Source organism: Diplodia seriata (genome assembly GCF_021436955.1).
Source record: "Diplodia seriata strain FDS-637 chromosome Unknown scaffold_5, whole genome shotgun sequence".
NCBI classification, from domain to species: domain Eukaryota; kingdom Fungi; phylum Ascomycota; class Dothideomycetes; order Botryosphaeriales; family Botryosphaeriaceae; genus Diplodia; species Diplodia seriata.
Window position 1 is genome coordinate 598,892 of NW_027117312.1, and position 16,521 is coordinate 615,412.

Here is a 16,521-nt window from a genome sequence, read left to right on the forward strand (position 1 = left end):
CCAGACAGCTCCTGAACGACTATACAACGCTCACCACCCATATTCACAACAAAAAAGGAAGGAAAAAAAAAAGACCCTATTTAAACCCCCTCGTCATCGCCAACAGCACCACGAACCCCGGAAGCAGCAGCATCAGCCGCCACCTCCTCCGCCGACCGCTCCTCCAACCCGACGCCGGGCCTGACGAACCAAGCCGCCACGAACGCGAGTCCGAAAACGCTCGTCAGGCAGACGAAGACGAGCTGGGTGAAGCGGCCGACGGTGGCGGCGTAGAGGGCGTTGAAGACGGTGGGCGCGACGACGCGGGCCAGCGCGTGCAGCAGGCCCATGGCGCCGAGCAGCTGCCCGGTGCGGTCGGCGGGCACGTGCTTGGTGAGGCTGCTCTGCAGCGTGGGCGAGCCCATGCCGCCCGCGGCCGCGACCGCGCCCGCCGCCATGAACGGCCCGCCCGACGCCGCCAGCGTGTAGCCGAGGTAGCCCAGCGTGTCGAGGGCGATGGCGAAGCGGATGAGGGCGAGGTCGAAGGGCTCGGCGCCGCTGGGCTTGATCTGGTGGTCGAGCCCGGGCCGGCGGCTGCTACGGCTGCTGCGGCGGCCCTTGTACAGGCGGGTGATGATGGGCAGCAGGACGAGCAGGCAGAAGACGCGGCTGCCGCTGACGAGCGAGACGAGCCGGCTGGTCTCGACCGTCGTCCAGCCGAACTGGTAGTTGGTGTAGATGATGACGACCGTCATGGCGCCCATGTGCACGCCGAAGACGGTCGTGTCGACGCCGGCCAGCACCAGCAGGTTGCGGCGCACTGCCGGGCTGCTGCCTTCGCCGGTCGGGTACAGGATTTTGAGCGGCTCGAGCAGGTTGAGGTGCCGGATGCGGTTGATCCAGTCGGCCGAGGGCGCGCGGGCGGCCCGCTCGAGGGCGTGCTTCTCCCGCGCCGCCATCTGCCGGTCCTTCGTGAGGGACTCCGGGATGACCAGGCCGGCGAACAGGATGAAGACGACATGCACGCCGGCTGCGATGTAGAAGATGGACACGATGGAGCCGAGAGCCTCGATGATGTAGGCCGACAAGATGGGGCCGAGGGCGATGCCGGTGAAGAGCGCGGCGTGGAAATATCCAAAGACGACGTTGCGCCGGTCGATTGGGATGCAATCGGTAGCATACGAATTGGCGATGGCCATGGCGGCAATGAAGGAGCCGAACAACCCCTCGACGCCGTACGCCACGAGGATCCAGCCCACCGGGATCGTATCAGGGTAAGTAGCGGCGCACAAGACGATCACCTCGCCAAACAACATGCCGATGCTCGTAATGATGATAATACGCAAACGGCCATATCGGTCCGAGAGCGCCCCAAGCTTCGGGGAAGTGACGGCGCAGAGGATGCCTCCGAGCAGGTTACCTATCAGGGTGAATTCTGCAACGTAGGCCGAGACCTCGGCGCTGCGACACTGCGGATTCTCGTCTCCAAAGACTACCGGGAGAAAGGTAAAGGTGGGGTCCTGCACGGCCTTATCGGAGAAGTACTCGCGACAGAGTAGCGTGATGATGAGGTTCATCTTGGGTACGAGAATGCCCGCATTCGCGATTGCTGTCAAGAAGAACATGGGCAGCATCCAGTAGATCTGGTGGGTGTTAGTACTCGCTCTGGAACAAATGGCACGCGCAAATCACTGACCGATGGCCGCTTATACCAAGGAATCGCAGAGAAATCCTCGTACGCGGAAGGACTACTGCTTGCGCTGCTCCTCCTACTACCACCGTTGTCGTCGCCGAGCAGGGGAGTCTCCTCGGCGCGTCGATACCGGAGTCCAGAGTCCACGCCTCCCACGTCGACTAGCATCCGGTCTTCTCCAGCATGCTCCCTATCCACCTTCCTTATCGGACCCGTCCGCTCAGCGCCATTGTCGGGCGCATAGACGGCGTTGTTCTCCATGAGCGCGGGATGCTGGTCGTTTCTTGGAATTTCGAACGGAGGTTGCGAGGGCTGTCGCGGAAGATCCCAGAGGGCTGCGCAAGGGGACGGGCGAGCAGCAGGCGGCAGCTGAGCTGGGGGAGTACACAGGTGGCGCGCGGAATGTGGGCAGGCGGATCAAATAAGCGCAACCATGTCTCTCATTTGGCTATCTGGAGTTGCGTGTACCTTGTGGAGCGGCAGGGCCAGACGCGCAAAGATTGGCGGGCAGGGCAAAAGTGGTGCTGAAATGGGGCGCGATAGGTGCGGGTGATGCGATGGAAGCTCAGTCTCTCACGAGCCGGGGAGCGAATGAGTGCTGGCGCGGTAGCGGGCCGCGAAGTATGGGGAGCGGGAAGAGGGTATCATCATGCTTCCCGGTTCGCGCAGCGGCGATGTATGACGCCGAGGTGATTTCCGGATTGATAATGCGTTTCTGGTGTCGGCAAGCTGTTCCCCGAAGCCCCCGGCGTTATGAGTTGGCATGGACCCCCGAGTCGTGACGTCGATGCCTTCCGGGGCCTAGTCTCAAACACTGCTGTTGGTCGCCGCTGACAGGTGCTCCGCCCGCTCCATCCCGCCAGCTTCATGACAGCAAAGCGGCCCCGCTGCGCCGCAAAGTCTACACGGCAAAAAGTCTCGACTGGCCCAGAGCGTTGCTCGCTCAACAAACATGCGACTCTGGAAGAAAACGGCACGATCTTCTGTTGAGCACGCATTGCAATGCCGACGCTTTCGGACTGGCATTCGGCTCCACATGTTGGCGATGGCTTTTGATCATCCGGTTGACTGCTCTGATTCGCCCGTGCACCGCCTTGATCCAACGCGATTCCGCTGCGTGGACGCCGCTGGCTTGCTCACGTTTGCGAAGCCTTCAGGAACTTCGTCTGTGCTTCGGACGCCGCGGACCCAGCCTCTGACAAGCCTCGTATACCTGAGCAAGTTGACTTGTACGCCATTGGAATCTTACGCTCGTGCGCGCCTATTTTGAGCAGCTGAAAAGCTTCGAGTACTATTGTTACAGAGGATGCGAGAGAACGCCATGCCGGCTCAGACGCCCCAGGTATCATTCCGGCCCCAGCCCTACCACTCCGCCTATTTTGATTTTATCTGAACAAAACTGAACATGAAATGAATCTATAATCTTTCCTGCATGCTTGCGAAGAAACGCTTGCTCTCGGCGCAGCGCTCGCTGGTGCAGTCGGGGCATCTCAGGCCCATCTGCTGACTGCATGCCTGGCCACTCTCCAAATGCGCCTTGGCAATGTCCGCCAAAGCCTTGATGAATACTGGCGAGCCGTTCAAGCTCTCTGCCCTCTTGACATTACCACCCTCCTCGGTTGCGTCATGGATGATTTCCTTGTCCAGCTCGAACAGCGTCTCGATGTGGTCCGATGTGAATGCAATTGGCACCAACAGCATATCCTTCTGTCCCTTCTTGATGTAGTTCGAGACGGTGTCTGACGTCTGAGCGCCGAGCCATGCTGACGGACCGACCTGAGACTGCCAGACGAGACGATAAGAGTTCTTCATTCCAAGACGCTGCATGACCGCATAGACGGTTGCAGCAACTTCGGCCGGGTACGGGTCGCCTGTGAATTTAAACGTTAGCAATGTGCGCAGCACCCCCAGCGCCGTGGCATGAACTCACCCCTGTTGACGACGCTCATTGGCAAGCTATGCGCCGAGAAGAGGATGATGACCTTGTCCCTGATCTCCTCTGGGAACTCCTTCAATCCAGCTTCGATGTTCTGAGCGAATGCCTCCACAAGTCCGGGGTGTACCGGCCAGCGATCAATGACACTCCATGTGATGGAGCCAGCAGGCTCGACCTCGCCATCGCCAGCTCTTCTGCCTTCCAGTCTACTCCGCCACTTCCATAGCTCATTCAGCGAGGAACCGGTGGTACTACACGAGTACTGCGGATACTGGGTAAAGGCAACAGCACGACCGCCCCGGCCCTTTCCAAAGCCGTCTTCAAATAGCCGGTTGTACATTTCCTCAGTCAAGGGATCGGCGTAGCGGAAGGCGACGTATGGCTTGTGCGGAGCGGTGGCCGGGGATGTCTTGTCCAGGATCTTACACATCTCGGCGGCCTGATACTCAGACCACTTGCGGATGGGTGAGCCTCCACCAATTTCAGCGTACTGCTTCTGGATCTTGGGCGTGCGGCGCTTCGAGATGAAGGGCCCGATATAGTTCTGAAGGCGGCCAAGGGGGATGAGGTCACCGTCGGACTGGGCGGAAGCATGTCGTTAGTAGAGTTCAACTGGCGCGCACCGGCTGCATACGAAAGACGTACGAATAACCTGCTAAGGAAGTCTCCAACTTCGTCGGTGGTGGAGGGACCACCCATGTTCATGAAGACCATGGCCGTGGGGCCCTTGGAGCTCGTCGCATCCTGGGTGACGGGCGGCACAGTTGCGAGGGTCCTTTGTGAACCGGCGACATCCTGTTGGGTTCGTAGCCGGAGCGGCGTAGCGGTGAATTTGGAAATGTGAGCGGGCGACGCGCGCCTCGAGAGGCGTGTAACGGGGGCGCGGAGCGACATGGTAGGGTTGGTCAAGGTGTGCGAAAGCAATTGCTACCTCTGCATGATCCGGACAGGTGGCGGGTGGTGGTGAGAGAGGTGAGGGGGCTGATTAAGAGAGGTGGTCTCGAGCTCTGGTGCTGAGAGCTCACCTCGGACTCTCGATCGTCATGACGGCTGCTGGCGGGCCGCTAATCGGCGCCACTCAGCGTCGCCGCATTACATCTCGCGGAGAGGGCTCTTGGCAGCACGTGTTCGCGCGGTCGGCCTGCTGGGCTGAGACGGGCGCCCGACGACCTCGTGTCCAGATACGGCTCGTTGCCAAAGAAAATCGGCGCGTGGATTATTGCACGTCGCTGAATATATATACCTCTCTGCTCTCTCGGCGCTGCACGAAACACGCCCGGAGATCGACGAGTGCCGGAGATCTCATGTCTTGGCTGCGCAACCGCTTCTCCAAGGCTCATCGAAGCCGCAAGGAGTCGTCGCATCAGATCCAGCTCAGGGGTAACGTCCCAGCAGACCCTTCGCTTGCGCTGCCGCTGACGCGATGCCTGCCTGGAAAAAGGCCCGGAGACGCAGGAAGCCGGCAGCCCGACGCCCGCCAACGAGACGCTTTTCCAGAGCTTCGAGTGGCACACGCCAGGTGGGCACTGGACCCGCCTATCTGCAACGCTGCAGACTTATGCCGATCTGGGCATAACCTCAATATGGCTGCCGCCCGGCTGCAAGGCAAACCAGCCCGACGGCAACGGCTACGACTGCTACGATCTCTGGGACCTCGGCGAGTTTGACCAGAAGGGCGCCAGGTCCACGAAATGGGGTTCGCGCGAGGAGTTGCGCGAGCTCATGGCCAAGGCCAACGACCTGGGCATCGGCGTCATCTGGGATGCCGTTCTCAGCCACAAAACTGCCGGCGACAGCACCGAAGAGTGCTGGGCGGTTGAGGTTGATCCCGAAGGTATATCGACTTTTCCTTCTCTCTCTTTTTTCTCAATCGTGACCGGCCAAGTCCCACATTTCTGTTGTATATCGTCTGCTTCGTGTTCTTGCCTCTGCCAGAGCTCAGCTCCTGTATGCACTACTAACACTTCTCCAAGACCGCAGAATCGAGACGACCAAACCCAGGAAAATCGAGCCCTGGATCCACTACTCGTTCCCGGGGCGAGGCGACAAGTACAGTAGCATGAAATGGCACTGGCAGCAATTCAACGGCACGGACTGGGACCAGCGTGCAGAGCGGCATGCCATCTACAAGATCATCGACCCGCCCGACGCCAAAGGCAAGCGCCCGCCCAAGGGGCACCGCAAGGACTGGGCGCCCGACGTCGACGACGAGAAGGGCAACTTCGACTACCTGATGTTCACCAACATCGACTACTCCAACCCCGAGGCGCGGCGCGACGTGATGGACTGGGGCGCGTGGATGGTGTCGCCCGAGGTCGGCGTGGCCGGCTTCCGCCTCGACGCCTTCAAGCACGTCTCGTGGCACTTCGCGCGCGACTGGACCGCGCACGTCAAGGCGGCCCGCCCCGACAGGGACGTCTTCGTCGTGGGCGAGTACTGGTCGGGCAACGTCGAGACGCTGATCAAATGGGTCGACCGCGTCGGCCACGGCGCGTACGCCTACGATGCCCCGCTGCTCAACAATATGTCCGCGCTCTCGCTCGCCGCCAGCAAGCGGCCCTCGTCGCTCACCGCGCCGCCCGTCATCGACATGCGCTCCCAGCTCTTCAAGGACGCGCTCGTCACGGCCCGCCCGCGCAACGCCGTCACCATGGTCACGTCGCACGACACGTGGCAGGGCCAGATGCTGGAGACGCCCGTCGCGCCGTGGTTCAAGCCGCTCGCCTACGCCCTCGTCCTGCTGCGCCGCGACGGCCGCCCCTGCGTCTTCTACGGCGACCTGCACGGCGTGCGCGGGCCCTTTGCCGCCCCGCCGTCCTGCGCCGGCAAGCTGCCGCTTCTCATGCTGCTGCGCCGCTGCGCCGCCTACGGCGAGCAGACGGACTACTTCGACGCCAAGACGAACGCCGGCTGGGTGCGGCACGGCACCTGGGATCGGCCGGATGGCTGCGTCGTGGTGATGAGCGTGACAGGCGCGGCGAAAAAGGCGATGTATGTGGGCAAGTGGGCTGCGGGGCAGACGTACGTGGATGCGTATGGGAAGATGGAGGAGAAGGTAGTGTTGGATGAGAGGGGATGCGGAACGTTTGGATGCGCCCCGAGGAGTGTGAGCGTGTGGGTGAGAGAAGGGAGTCTGCCCGCGGAGCTGTGGGAACGGGCGTCTAGGCCGGAGAAATACAAGCTGTAGAGCTTCGGTGTATATACCTGGGAAAGGGGGAAGATTGATTGAACGGTAAATATTGGAAGAGGTCAATAGACTGAACATAGATTTTTTGTAATCACGAGATGGTACTACCTTACGCATGAAGACGGCCGCCCGGTCAGAGTCCAACCACACACTGCTGGGGAAAGAGTCAGCCGCATGAGATTGAGCTACAAAATGGTCAGCTTACCTCTCATTGGTGCACACGCACAAATCGAGCGGTTAAAGCTCAATGGCAGAAGATACCAATATATTGCATTTGAAATGTCCTTCGATGAATATTTACGAGAAGAAAATGTCCTGCGTATTTTAGGCACGCGAGTAAACTCCGAATATCCAGCTGGCGCGTAGCACAGCCAGTCCCCAGGCCATGCCTAAGCTGTCCCAAACGACGTTTAGCTTACTTCCCATGACTTCCTTCCAGCCGACAGCGACTTCTGCCATGGGGACGTTCGCACTCTCCGCGAGCATGAGCATTTCGACGTCGAAAATCCAGCCCTCGCTATGCATGTAGGGTATGATATAAGGCAAAGCGGCGCGCGAAAACAGCTTGAAGCCACACTGCGTGTCCTTGATCCTGGACGTCGCGGGCGGCGTCATAACCCAAAGCAACAGATGGAAAGAGTGCATGAGGAAATTACGGAGTTTTGAGCGCTGTATCCACGGTCAGCATGTGAGCAATTGGGCTTCGTTCTCGCGCGTTTTCTTCGTACCTTGACAACCGCCTCGCTCCCCACCAGGTGCGATCGCGAGCCAATGCCCACGCCCCGTCCCTGCGAATCCTCGATCTCTTGACACCCCGCTACTAGCTTCTTGAGATCTGTAATCTCACTTGCGCCGTCGGCGTCGGCGAACACAACGTACCGACCCCGCACATGGCGCATACCGTGGGTGACTGCGCCTCCCTTTCCTCTGTTCTGCTCCAGTCGGACCACCCTGATGGAGCCGTGCGGGATGTGCGTGGGTCCGGGCTTGGCCTTCCACGGGCCGGGCACGGGGGTCGGGTACTGCGAGAGCTGGTGGTCGCGGGCGAAGTTGAGCGCGTACTCCTCCGTGTGGTCGGAGGAGCCGTCGGACACGATGAGAATCTCCCAGCCGCAGCCGACGCGGCCGTCGGCGCCGTTCAGCGACTTGGCCGTGACCGAGGGCGAGCGCGCCTCGACCTCGGCCCCGTGCGCATCGCCGTACTCGCGCTGCAGGAACTCGACGGCCTCCTCCAGCATGCCGCCCAGCCGTTGTTCCTCATTGTACGCCGGCACCACGACCGACATGAAGACCTCGGGCTCGTCAATCTTGTAAGCGTCCTCGGCTGAGGCGCCCAGGCGCTTGGCCACCTTCTTGTGCGCGGCCCATTGGTCTAGCCAGCAGGGCAGCTGCTTGGGGTCGCTGATGGAACCGTCCGGGAGGATGGTGCGGTACGTCTTCTCGGCGGGCAAGGGGAGGCGCGGGGTGGGCGCAACAATGAGGAGAAAGGTGTAGAACTGAGGTGTGTTGTCAGCAGTGGAATTGGCATGAGATGAAGCGGTGGTGGAATGCGCGCTTACAAGACCGGCGAAGCCCACGAAGGTGGTGAAGAGGAGGATCAGGATGAAGGAGATTGGGGCATGCTGAACATGCAGGAACAGCTCTTGGAACTCTTCGCCTAGCGAACTCAGCTCGGCGCTGAGAGACTCGAGGAGGGCAGCCATCTGGAAACCCAGGGTGTGAGCAGTACAGGGAGCAGCACTGGGCGAGCGGGCTGAGAGCCCATTGATCGGCGGGACGGGACGTTCAGGAAAACAAAGCGAGTGGACTAGGGGTTTGGGGCCCAAACTCGAGCAGCAACGAGGGTAGATCTGCAGCCGGCTCGCCAGGCACCGCGAAGCTGGAGTACGCAGTCGTGGACGTGTCAACTGTCAATTGCGCGTCTAGTGACGACGTTGCATCTCACAGGCCGGTGGTCCCTGCATGATTGACGCTTAGGCCCTGACTCGTCGCCCCAACTGCCCGCTGCCGCAGAGCCTCGCAAGCCTCTTCTCCACACTCCCCACGCCTCAACACCATCGCCTGTCGGTCCGACCGTGTCGCAGCTCTCCCGTCGCCTGCGTGGACGAGCAAAAGCACTGCGCCTCCGTGCCTCTGCGTGCCCAGCATCGGAAATGCACCGCCACGGTGACGGAGCCGAAATTCCCAACACGCGACCAGCGCTCCGAAACCACGGCGCCGGTCGAGCTCACGGGCGCTCGCGCCGCATTCGTGGTGGACACTCGATGCGGTGAGCCAAGTGGCATTCTCTGCTATCGTCACATGCTGTGTGCTGCTGCTCTCGAGTCCATTTTTCTCTCCGTTGAAGCTACTACTGCAAGTGCCGTCAGCGGAGCTGAGTACGCGTGCGACAAGATGCCCTGACGAGTATTTCCTTGCGTTTTCACTGTCGCTTCGTGGTTCCTTGCAGAAGAACAGTGGGTTTGATCGGCTGCGATAGAGGCCGGTTTGGTGTTTGCTTCGCCCCATCGCCTCTGGTTACACACGGTGTTTCTATTTCGGGAAAGCCTGAGTGGTCGCATCTTGCAACTCATGGCCCACCTACCACGGACACGGCGGCAGTACGGCGTGCATGTTGCCTCTCATTAGGGCTGTAGCTGCATCTCGTATTCTCAGTCGCATCTCTTCCTGGCCGCTGGCTCGCTGACAGTTTCAGAAGGCCGAAGCTGAGTGTGGCTGTGGCCCTGCCCATCACCGCTCTGGAGGCAAAAGTTCGCCCCCCTTACCGGCCACCCACATGCGCGCAAGGAGTTTCCCGACCACTCAAGAATGTGTGGCAGGCAGGAAAAAGAAATCCACGCGGGCCGGTACCGCTGCCGCTGCCCGCCTATGGCTAAGGTTGTGCGCGTGCTCCGTGGCGGAGTAAGCATATGCTAGGATCACCACATGTCTCCCGTCCCAGATTCATTTACCCCTCTGCTCGGCAGTATCGGCTTCTCAGCTCACACCCACGCCCGGCAGTCGCTGGTGCTGACGACGACACCCACTCGACTCTGGTTGCCTTGCTGCGCTACTGCCCTGTGGCTCTCCCTGATACCACTCCTGGCCTCTCACCACTCGCCTTGGCGCTTCTCTCCGAAAGCTTGGAAAAGAAGGCAACCACGGGGGCGCCGATCAAGCGGCACCATGGCTTGTTCTCGAAACGGTCTTCCGACCCTGTAGCCGCTCAGATCGAGCTCACCGGTCCAAGACGGCGGGTGATCTACCCACTGGCAGCACCAAATTCTTACACTGCCGCCCAATCGAACTCTTCTGAAATGAGGCAGCGGGCCGGCCGACGTCACATCTGACAGATCAATGGGATGCCCTCAGCTATCAGCGAGAACGCCCTTTCCTGTGCCTCCGGCCTTTCCCATCTCAGGCCGGAGTGCAGGATGTGATGCACAGAAGGTGGTTGCCTGCTGGCTTTTGTCTGTGCGTCGATACTCCGCATTGCCCGTGCAGCTACCGAGGTCCTACCATCCTCATGCGTCGATCCGGCTCGAGCTCTCCACTTGCCCTTTCCCGGCTCCCTGCCTGCTGCAGGCTACGGGAAGAGTCAGTTGCCTGAAAGTCGTGCGTGGGCCCTTTGTGTCCAATGCATCGGGTGCCTGTTTCGCATATACCAGCCTGAGATGACGTGTAACCTCTTCCGTTGCCTTGGAAGGGGGGCTAGGGCTTGAGGATATTACATCGTCATCCGATTAATCATGATGATGGTCATCAAGTATCGATTCTGCCTCTTTGCTTCTTTGGGAGTGTGGTGAGAGACGTCTTCGATTGGTCATTTTTCCAGCAGCTCAGACAGTTGGCCTTGGCCGTGAGTCTACCCGAGGTTTTTGACGACGAGATTACCGCGATAGATGGCTTCTTTGAAGCTAGCATATGAATAGATGGAACGAACATACTCGCCTCTACAGCTCCTTCGCGCAGCCGATGGCTAGCGTGGATCTGTTTTTTGCTCATGTCATGGGTAGTTGAAACTATCGTCCGGACGAGAATGTCGAATTAAAAACTCTACATACATGTCTGGACGATGGCTTCAACTACCTACGTATTATTATTTTTTTCTAAGAACGAGCTAAGGCATAGTTACGCCATGTTCTGCTATTCTTCGCGCTAGCCATCGGCTGCGAGAGGGGGCTGTAGACGAGAGACAAGGTGAGTGGTGTCCAAAGTCCTCTAGGAACCGTCCACTGTCAATCTACGGCTTCTCTTCACTTCGCGTGTCTTCTAAAGACCCTCAACCAAGAGTTCTTAACTTGGCCATTCTCACGGAAAAGACATCAACTCCCGTCGGCCGACAACTAAGTACTTTGAACGATGCTGATGGGGTAAGAATTAAAGCGCTCTTCCTCCCAGGCTGTCGTCGTACTTCTCATAATCCCAACGTTTAAAGAAGCACAATTCTCTGCGTCATTCGACTTGAAGCGAGCATGAAGAGCATTCACTGACCTACTTCGGCCTTGAAAGTTAGAAATTTCGACCTTCGGCGTGCTCCGATAGTCTCTTCCCGGAACCAACGACTGTGCCGCATTCACGGCCCTTTCCACCCGCAGTTCGGCGTGCTCCCCAACGGCCCGTAGGATTCGCTTACGGCTGTAAGATGTGATTGGTGCGGGATGGACACCGCTTATCCCCGCGTTCGGTTGAGATAAGGTTGGCACTCCACGCCCATGTTTCTGTATCCACCACCGGTTCGAGGTTTCGTCGGAGCGTTGAGCTCGTTGAGTCAAGGTTCTTGCTTTTCTTTTCTCCGAAATGGTTGATGTGACGCAGGTTCAGTCTCTTGTGTTTACTCGGCCAGCGAATGATCTGAGTTGACACTGTTCTTAAACCCGAGCGTCCAAGGTACTTGTCACCCGGAACCAATGCCGTGAGGTGTTGCTACTTTCTTGATCTCCAACGTCTGCCGTCTGCATAACCGATAGTCGCCACGCGGCTAACTGCGCGCTCCAGCGTCATAGATATTATCACAGAGTGAGTGCAAACGCCAGTTTCAATTCTGTAAACACATCATCTCCAACCCACCTGCGTAAACAGTTGCTAAAGCGAAGGCAAGTGTTAAAGGAAATTACCGGCGCAGCTTGACCATTCTCCTGCCCAACCCCGACATAATTGGAAGACAACCCAAAATCCACCAGAGAGAAAAGGAGACCACAACCACACGAAAAAGCCCATCACCATGGGTTCCATCGCCGATATCATGAACACTACCTCCACCACCCCCACAACTATCCCCAACCCCGCCGACAATAACAGTATCACCATGGCTCCCAGCACCACCTCCAATCCCCCCACCACCACATGGACCACCGACACCCTCGTTCAACTCCGCACCGGCAAAACCCGCACCGTGCCGGGCACCAGCATCCCCTCGGCCATCGCCAAGCATCCGCGCAGCGACGCCGTCCACCTCTCGGCCCTTGGCCTCGCCGACGACCAGCAGACGTTCTTCAAACACGGCGGGCCGGACAAGGCGGTGCTGCAGTACAGCGCGGCCCACTACGCCGCCTGGCGCGCCGAGCACCCCGCGTCCGCGCACCTGTTCAAGCCCGGCGGCTTCGGCGAGAACTTCGTCACCGACGGCGGCATCATGGACGAGCGGAGCGTCTGCGTCGGGGACGTGGTCGCGGTCGGGGGTTCCGCCGTCTTGCAGGTCAGCCTGCCGCGGGCGCCGTGCTACAAGCTGAACCACCGCTTCCAGGTCGACGGCATGGCGCGGCTGGCGCAGGAGAGCGGCCGCACCGGCTGGTACTACCGCGTCCTGCGCGAGGGCGAGGTCCGGGCGGGCGACGCCATCAGGCTGGTGGAGAGGAAGAACCCGGCGTGGACGGTGAGGCGGGTGCAGGAGATCCTGCACACGGACAAGACGAACGAGGCGGCGGTGCGCGAGCTGGCGGCGCTGCCGGAGCTGGGCGAGGACTTCAGGAAGCTGTTCCAGAACCGGCTGAGGAAGAAGTTCGGCGACCTGGGCGCGGAGAACGAGGAGGGCCGGCTGTGGGGCGGCGAAGATGAGCGGATGGAGGTGTGGAAGCAGTATAGGGTGGCGGCGAAGCGGTGCGAGACGGCCAGGATCGCGTCGTTCGTCTTCGAGGCGCTGGAGCCGGATCACGACGACCATGACCACCCGCCGCAGATGGTCAAGCCCGGGTCGCACGTCCGCATCAAGCTGCAGGGGCTCGTCCGCTCGTACTCGGTCGTAGGCGGCAGCAGCGACCGCCTGGAGATCGGCGTCGCGCTGGACGACAACAGCCGCGGCGGCTCCAAGTACCTGCACGACCGCGTCTCGGTCGGCGACCGCCTGGACATCAGCGGCGTCACCGAGAGCTTCCCGCTGCACGCGCAGGCCCAGAAGCACGTCCTGATCGCCGGCGGCATCGGCATCACCGCCTTCATCCCCGCGGCCCGCACGCTGGCGTCGCAGTGCATCCCGTGGGAACTCCACCTCTGCGTCCGCTCCGACGACGACATCCCGTTCCGCCGCTACCTGGAGCCGCTCGGCCGGCAGCTCGTCGTCTACAGCAAGGCCGACGACAACCGCCTCAACATCAAGAAGCTCGTCGCCTCCGCCTCCCAGACACCCGGCACGCACATCTACTGCTGCGGCCCCGAGCGCATGATGGACGCCCTGACGGCGGCGGCGAAGGACCTGGATTTCCCCCGCGAAAACATGCACTCCGAGGCCTTCACGGCCAACCTGACCGGCGACCCCTTCTCCGTGGAGCTGACCAGGAGCGGGAGGTGTCTGGACGTCCCCGCGAACGACACCTTGCTGGACGTGCTGCGGGAGTCTGGATTCGCCGTCCCGTCGAGCTGCGAGGTGGGCAACTGCGCGACGTGCAAGGTGAAGGTGGTGGGCGGGAGGGTGGATCATCGGGGCACCGCGTTGGCGGATGACGAGAAGCGCGACGGCATGCTCTCCTGCGTTTCGAGGGGTGTGGGCAAGATCGAAATCGAGCTGTAGTAAAGAGAGAAGACATGATGGTCTGGATAGAGATTCGGGTTGGCCGGCTATAGACTTCTAGAACGGCTGGAAAGTTATTTGAAATACACCAAAAAGCAATCCTCTTGTATGGGGCATTGGAAAGTTGGGGTTGAAAGTGCTTAAATCCAAGATTGCTCAGCTTCCATATGCGTTGTAGGGTTTCACTTGATTTTCGGGAGAATCCTCTGATAATAATTGGTAATGCATTTGGGCAGTTGTAGAGTAAGTGTGGACATAAATGTGGTGTTTTCTATTGTGCATCCCCATCCCGACATTTTCTTCAACTGGCCATGCGTCTGGGTACTTCTATCTATTCTTCGGAGTCCCTTGTGTGCTGATCTACTGCATGTCTGACGGCACCCAGGTGTCTACGACTTTGTGACCATAAGCATTGTCTTTAAACAATTCCGCCTTTCACAGACTTCCAGACAGCCACTCCGCCATCTTGCATGGAGTAGCGCCAACTGATGGCCTTGTGAGCGCCCGGAAAAACTCTCTTTATCAGTTTAAGGACTACATGTCACAGGACGATTGCGGCGCATGCGGCGTTGTTGCTCTGCGTTTGTGGAGATTGTCGGGCGATCGCGAGTCGTCGGCGGCTGGACTGTTCCAATGCCATCAAGGCCAAACTCGACTTCAAGATGCAAGTTGACCTGAGAGATGTCTGCATCAGTGAGCTTGACGAGAACATGGCAGCTGCCATAGCTGAAAAAGAGAACGCCAATGAAGTGTTGAGCAAGCAGCTCCTCGATGCGCAGGCAGAAGCCCGTAATTTGGACAGTCTCCACCGCATGCAATCTGAGCAGCTCAAGCAACATGGAGCAACCGCTTGTACAGCCACCGCTCGACGCCCCCACCATCTTCGGCGGTCACCTCTCCCACTGCGCGTTGTTATGCGGATCTTGAACGAAAATCCAACCGGGGGTGGTGAGGGTCTCCAAGAGTTCCTTGTTCTGACAGCGTATAGGGGATCAGTTCACTGCTCAGCTTCTTAGATTGCGAGTAATCCAGGATTCCAGAGCTTGCTTTTCTTGCATAGTTGCCTATATGCAGTCTGCACCGAGTTGGTATCCAAGCTGTCAAAGGTCTCACGGAATATACGCAGGGTTCCTTGGTCCTCCTTTGGAGGCGCCATGCAGAGGCTTTTCTCACGCGGGTATTAATGAGACTGGAATCGAACAGTGTGTTCGCCGTCGAACGTGCTACTCTGGCCGTACGAGCGGCCCGGCGATGGCCTCACGGCGGGTGACAAAAGGAATTGCACACCCCCATGTGCCATCCATACAGGTTCCGAAATGAAATATTTAGGTAGGTAGTTGTATACAAGATCCGTATATAAATGTAAGTTTTGAATTCGTGCATTTATGTCTGGATCTTGTATTCAACTACCTACCTAAATATTTCATTTCGGAATCTGTTTTTGTCGTTTGGAAGAAAATACTCAAAGGCGGCGACGTTCGCGGCCTTAACCGAATCTCCGAGAAGGACTCTTACCCGTTACCGGCGCAACAGGATATCATCAACGCCGTACGGGGATGCAACTTCATATCAGTTATGGATGCCACTTCCTTCTTTTACCAATGGCGAATTAAAGAGGAGGATCGACATAAGCTCACAGTAAATTCCCATCGTGGACAGGAATCCTTCAAGGTCGCGATCATGGGACAGATTCCGAAATAAAATATTTAGGTACAGGGAATTCAGCAGGGCATACATCGACGACCTTACCATCCACGACAGAACCTTGGAGGAACACCTTAACCACTTGGAGAACGTGTTCCGCAAAATGGACGAATTCGGGATAACGCTGAACCCGAAGAAGAGCTTTGTCGGATACCCATGCGCCACGCTGTTGGGACAAAGGGTGAACGCCTTCGGGCTTCAGTCGACCGAAGAGAGAGCGAAGGCACTGGTAGACATGCCGTTCCCAGAAACCCTGAAGGATCTCGAGCATTGGATTGGAGCAACCGGATGGTTGCAGTCAAGGATCCCGTACTATGCCGAGATTGTGAAGCCTCTAACGGTATACGGATCTTGTATTCAACTACCTATCCCTTACAGAATTGTTCTGATGATCCACTTGACCAGGCGGAACACGACGTCCGGCTCATCGGTGGGGAGGGGCAAGATGTTGGTCCTAGCCTCCATGAAGTGTCCGTTCAATGCATTGTCGAAGAAGAGGCTGGCTTCAGTGAGCAGGAGCTTGGGGACGCGGATGGGGAGCTTGTCGGGCCCGACCTCGAGGGTGATTGTTGGGGAAGCAAGGTGCGCCAAGTTAAGACCTGACATGGTCTTTGTAGACATGGTGGCTGTGGTTTGCTTGAAGTTCGGCGTTACGAGTTGGTTTAGCGGAACAAGTCTTGTATTCAACTACCTATCCCATGTAGAGTTGTTCTATAAGGTAGATCCGGGTGTGGCAATTTCTCTTGTCACCCGTGGCCTTGCGCCGGAAGTTGGTTGTTCGAACGCCGCCGACGAAGTAGCTTTTCCGCCTTAGCTCTGGTAGAGAGTATTAGACTCCGAGCGTGTTATGCCATGGGTGTTCTCCGCTTGCTTGGGGCCCAAAATGGAGCTTTCGACAAATAATCCTGTTAAACGTTCAAGGCGTAGAGTGACCGGCGTCGCTTAGCTACAGGAGAGAGCCCTCGGCATACGAGTGATGTCAAAGAGAGAGATCTGTCACTCCCTAACTGCGAGGTCCCAACCACGTCAGACATGCT

At 58.7% G+C, this 16,521-nt stretch overlaps 6 protein-coding genes across 6 annotated transcripts; 2 read left to right on the plus strand and 4 right to left on the minus strand.

Annotated features, from left to right (window-relative positions):
* Positions 1-80: 80 nt before the first annotated feature.
* SLS55_005183 (uncharacterized protein) lies at positions 81-1,933 on the minus strand (the record flags this gene model as incomplete). Its single annotated transcript, XM_066776633.1, has 2 exons — positions 81-1,622; positions 1,676-1,933. 2 exons carry the CDS (start codon positions 1,931-1,933, stop codon positions 81-83), a joined length of 1,800 nt encoding a protein of 599 aa, XP_066632475.1.
* A 1,155-nt stretch (positions 1,934-3,088) lies between these two features.
* Positions 3,089-4,502, minus strand: HEM15 (ferrochelatase hem15; the record flags this gene model as incomplete). Its single annotated transcript, XM_066776634.1, has 3 exons — positions 3,089-3,543; positions 3,603-4,188; positions 4,254-4,502. 3 exons carry the CDS (start codon positions 4,500-4,502, stop codon positions 3,089-3,091), a joined length of 1,290 nt encoding a protein of 429 aa, XP_066632476.1.
* Positions 4,503-4,912: 410 nt separating this feature from the next.
* SLS55_005185 (uncharacterized protein) lies at positions 4,913-6,795 on the plus strand (the record flags this gene model as incomplete). The annotated part of the gene is made up of 3 exons (XM_066776635.1): positions 4,913-4,988; positions 5,050-5,442; positions 5,582-6,795. The coding sequence occupies 3 exons, from the start codon at positions 4,913-4,915 to the stop codon at positions 6,793-6,795; spliced, it is 1,683 nt and encodes a 560-aa protein (XP_066632477.1).
* A 324-nt stretch (positions 6,796-7,119) lies between these two features.
* Positions 7,120-8,498, minus strand: ALG5 (dolichyl-phosphate beta-glucosyltransferase; the record flags this gene model as incomplete). Its single annotated transcript, XM_066776636.1, has 3 exons — positions 7,120-7,464; positions 7,524-8,291; positions 8,355-8,498. 3 exons carry the CDS (start codon positions 8,496-8,498, stop codon positions 7,120-7,122), a joined length of 1,257 nt encoding a protein of 418 aa, XP_066632478.1.
* Positions 8,499-11,998: 3,500 nt separating this feature from the next.
* Positions 11,999-13,780, plus strand: SLS55_005187 (uncharacterized protein; the record flags this gene model as incomplete). Its single annotated transcript, XM_066776637.1, has 1 exon — positions 11,999-13,780. One exon carries the CDS (start codon positions 11,999-12,001, stop codon positions 13,778-13,780), a length of 1,782 nt encoding a protein of 593 aa, XP_066632479.1.
* Positions 13,781-15,856: 2,076 nt separating this feature from the next.
* SLS55_005188 (uncharacterized protein) lies at positions 15,857-16,105 on the minus strand (the record flags this gene model as incomplete). The annotated part of the gene is made up of 1 exon (XM_066776638.1): positions 15,857-16,105. One exon carries the CDS (start codon positions 16,103-16,105, stop codon positions 15,857-15,859), a length of 249 nt encoding a protein of 82 aa, XP_066632480.1.
* Between the last annotated feature and the right edge of the window lie 416 nt (positions 16,106-16,521).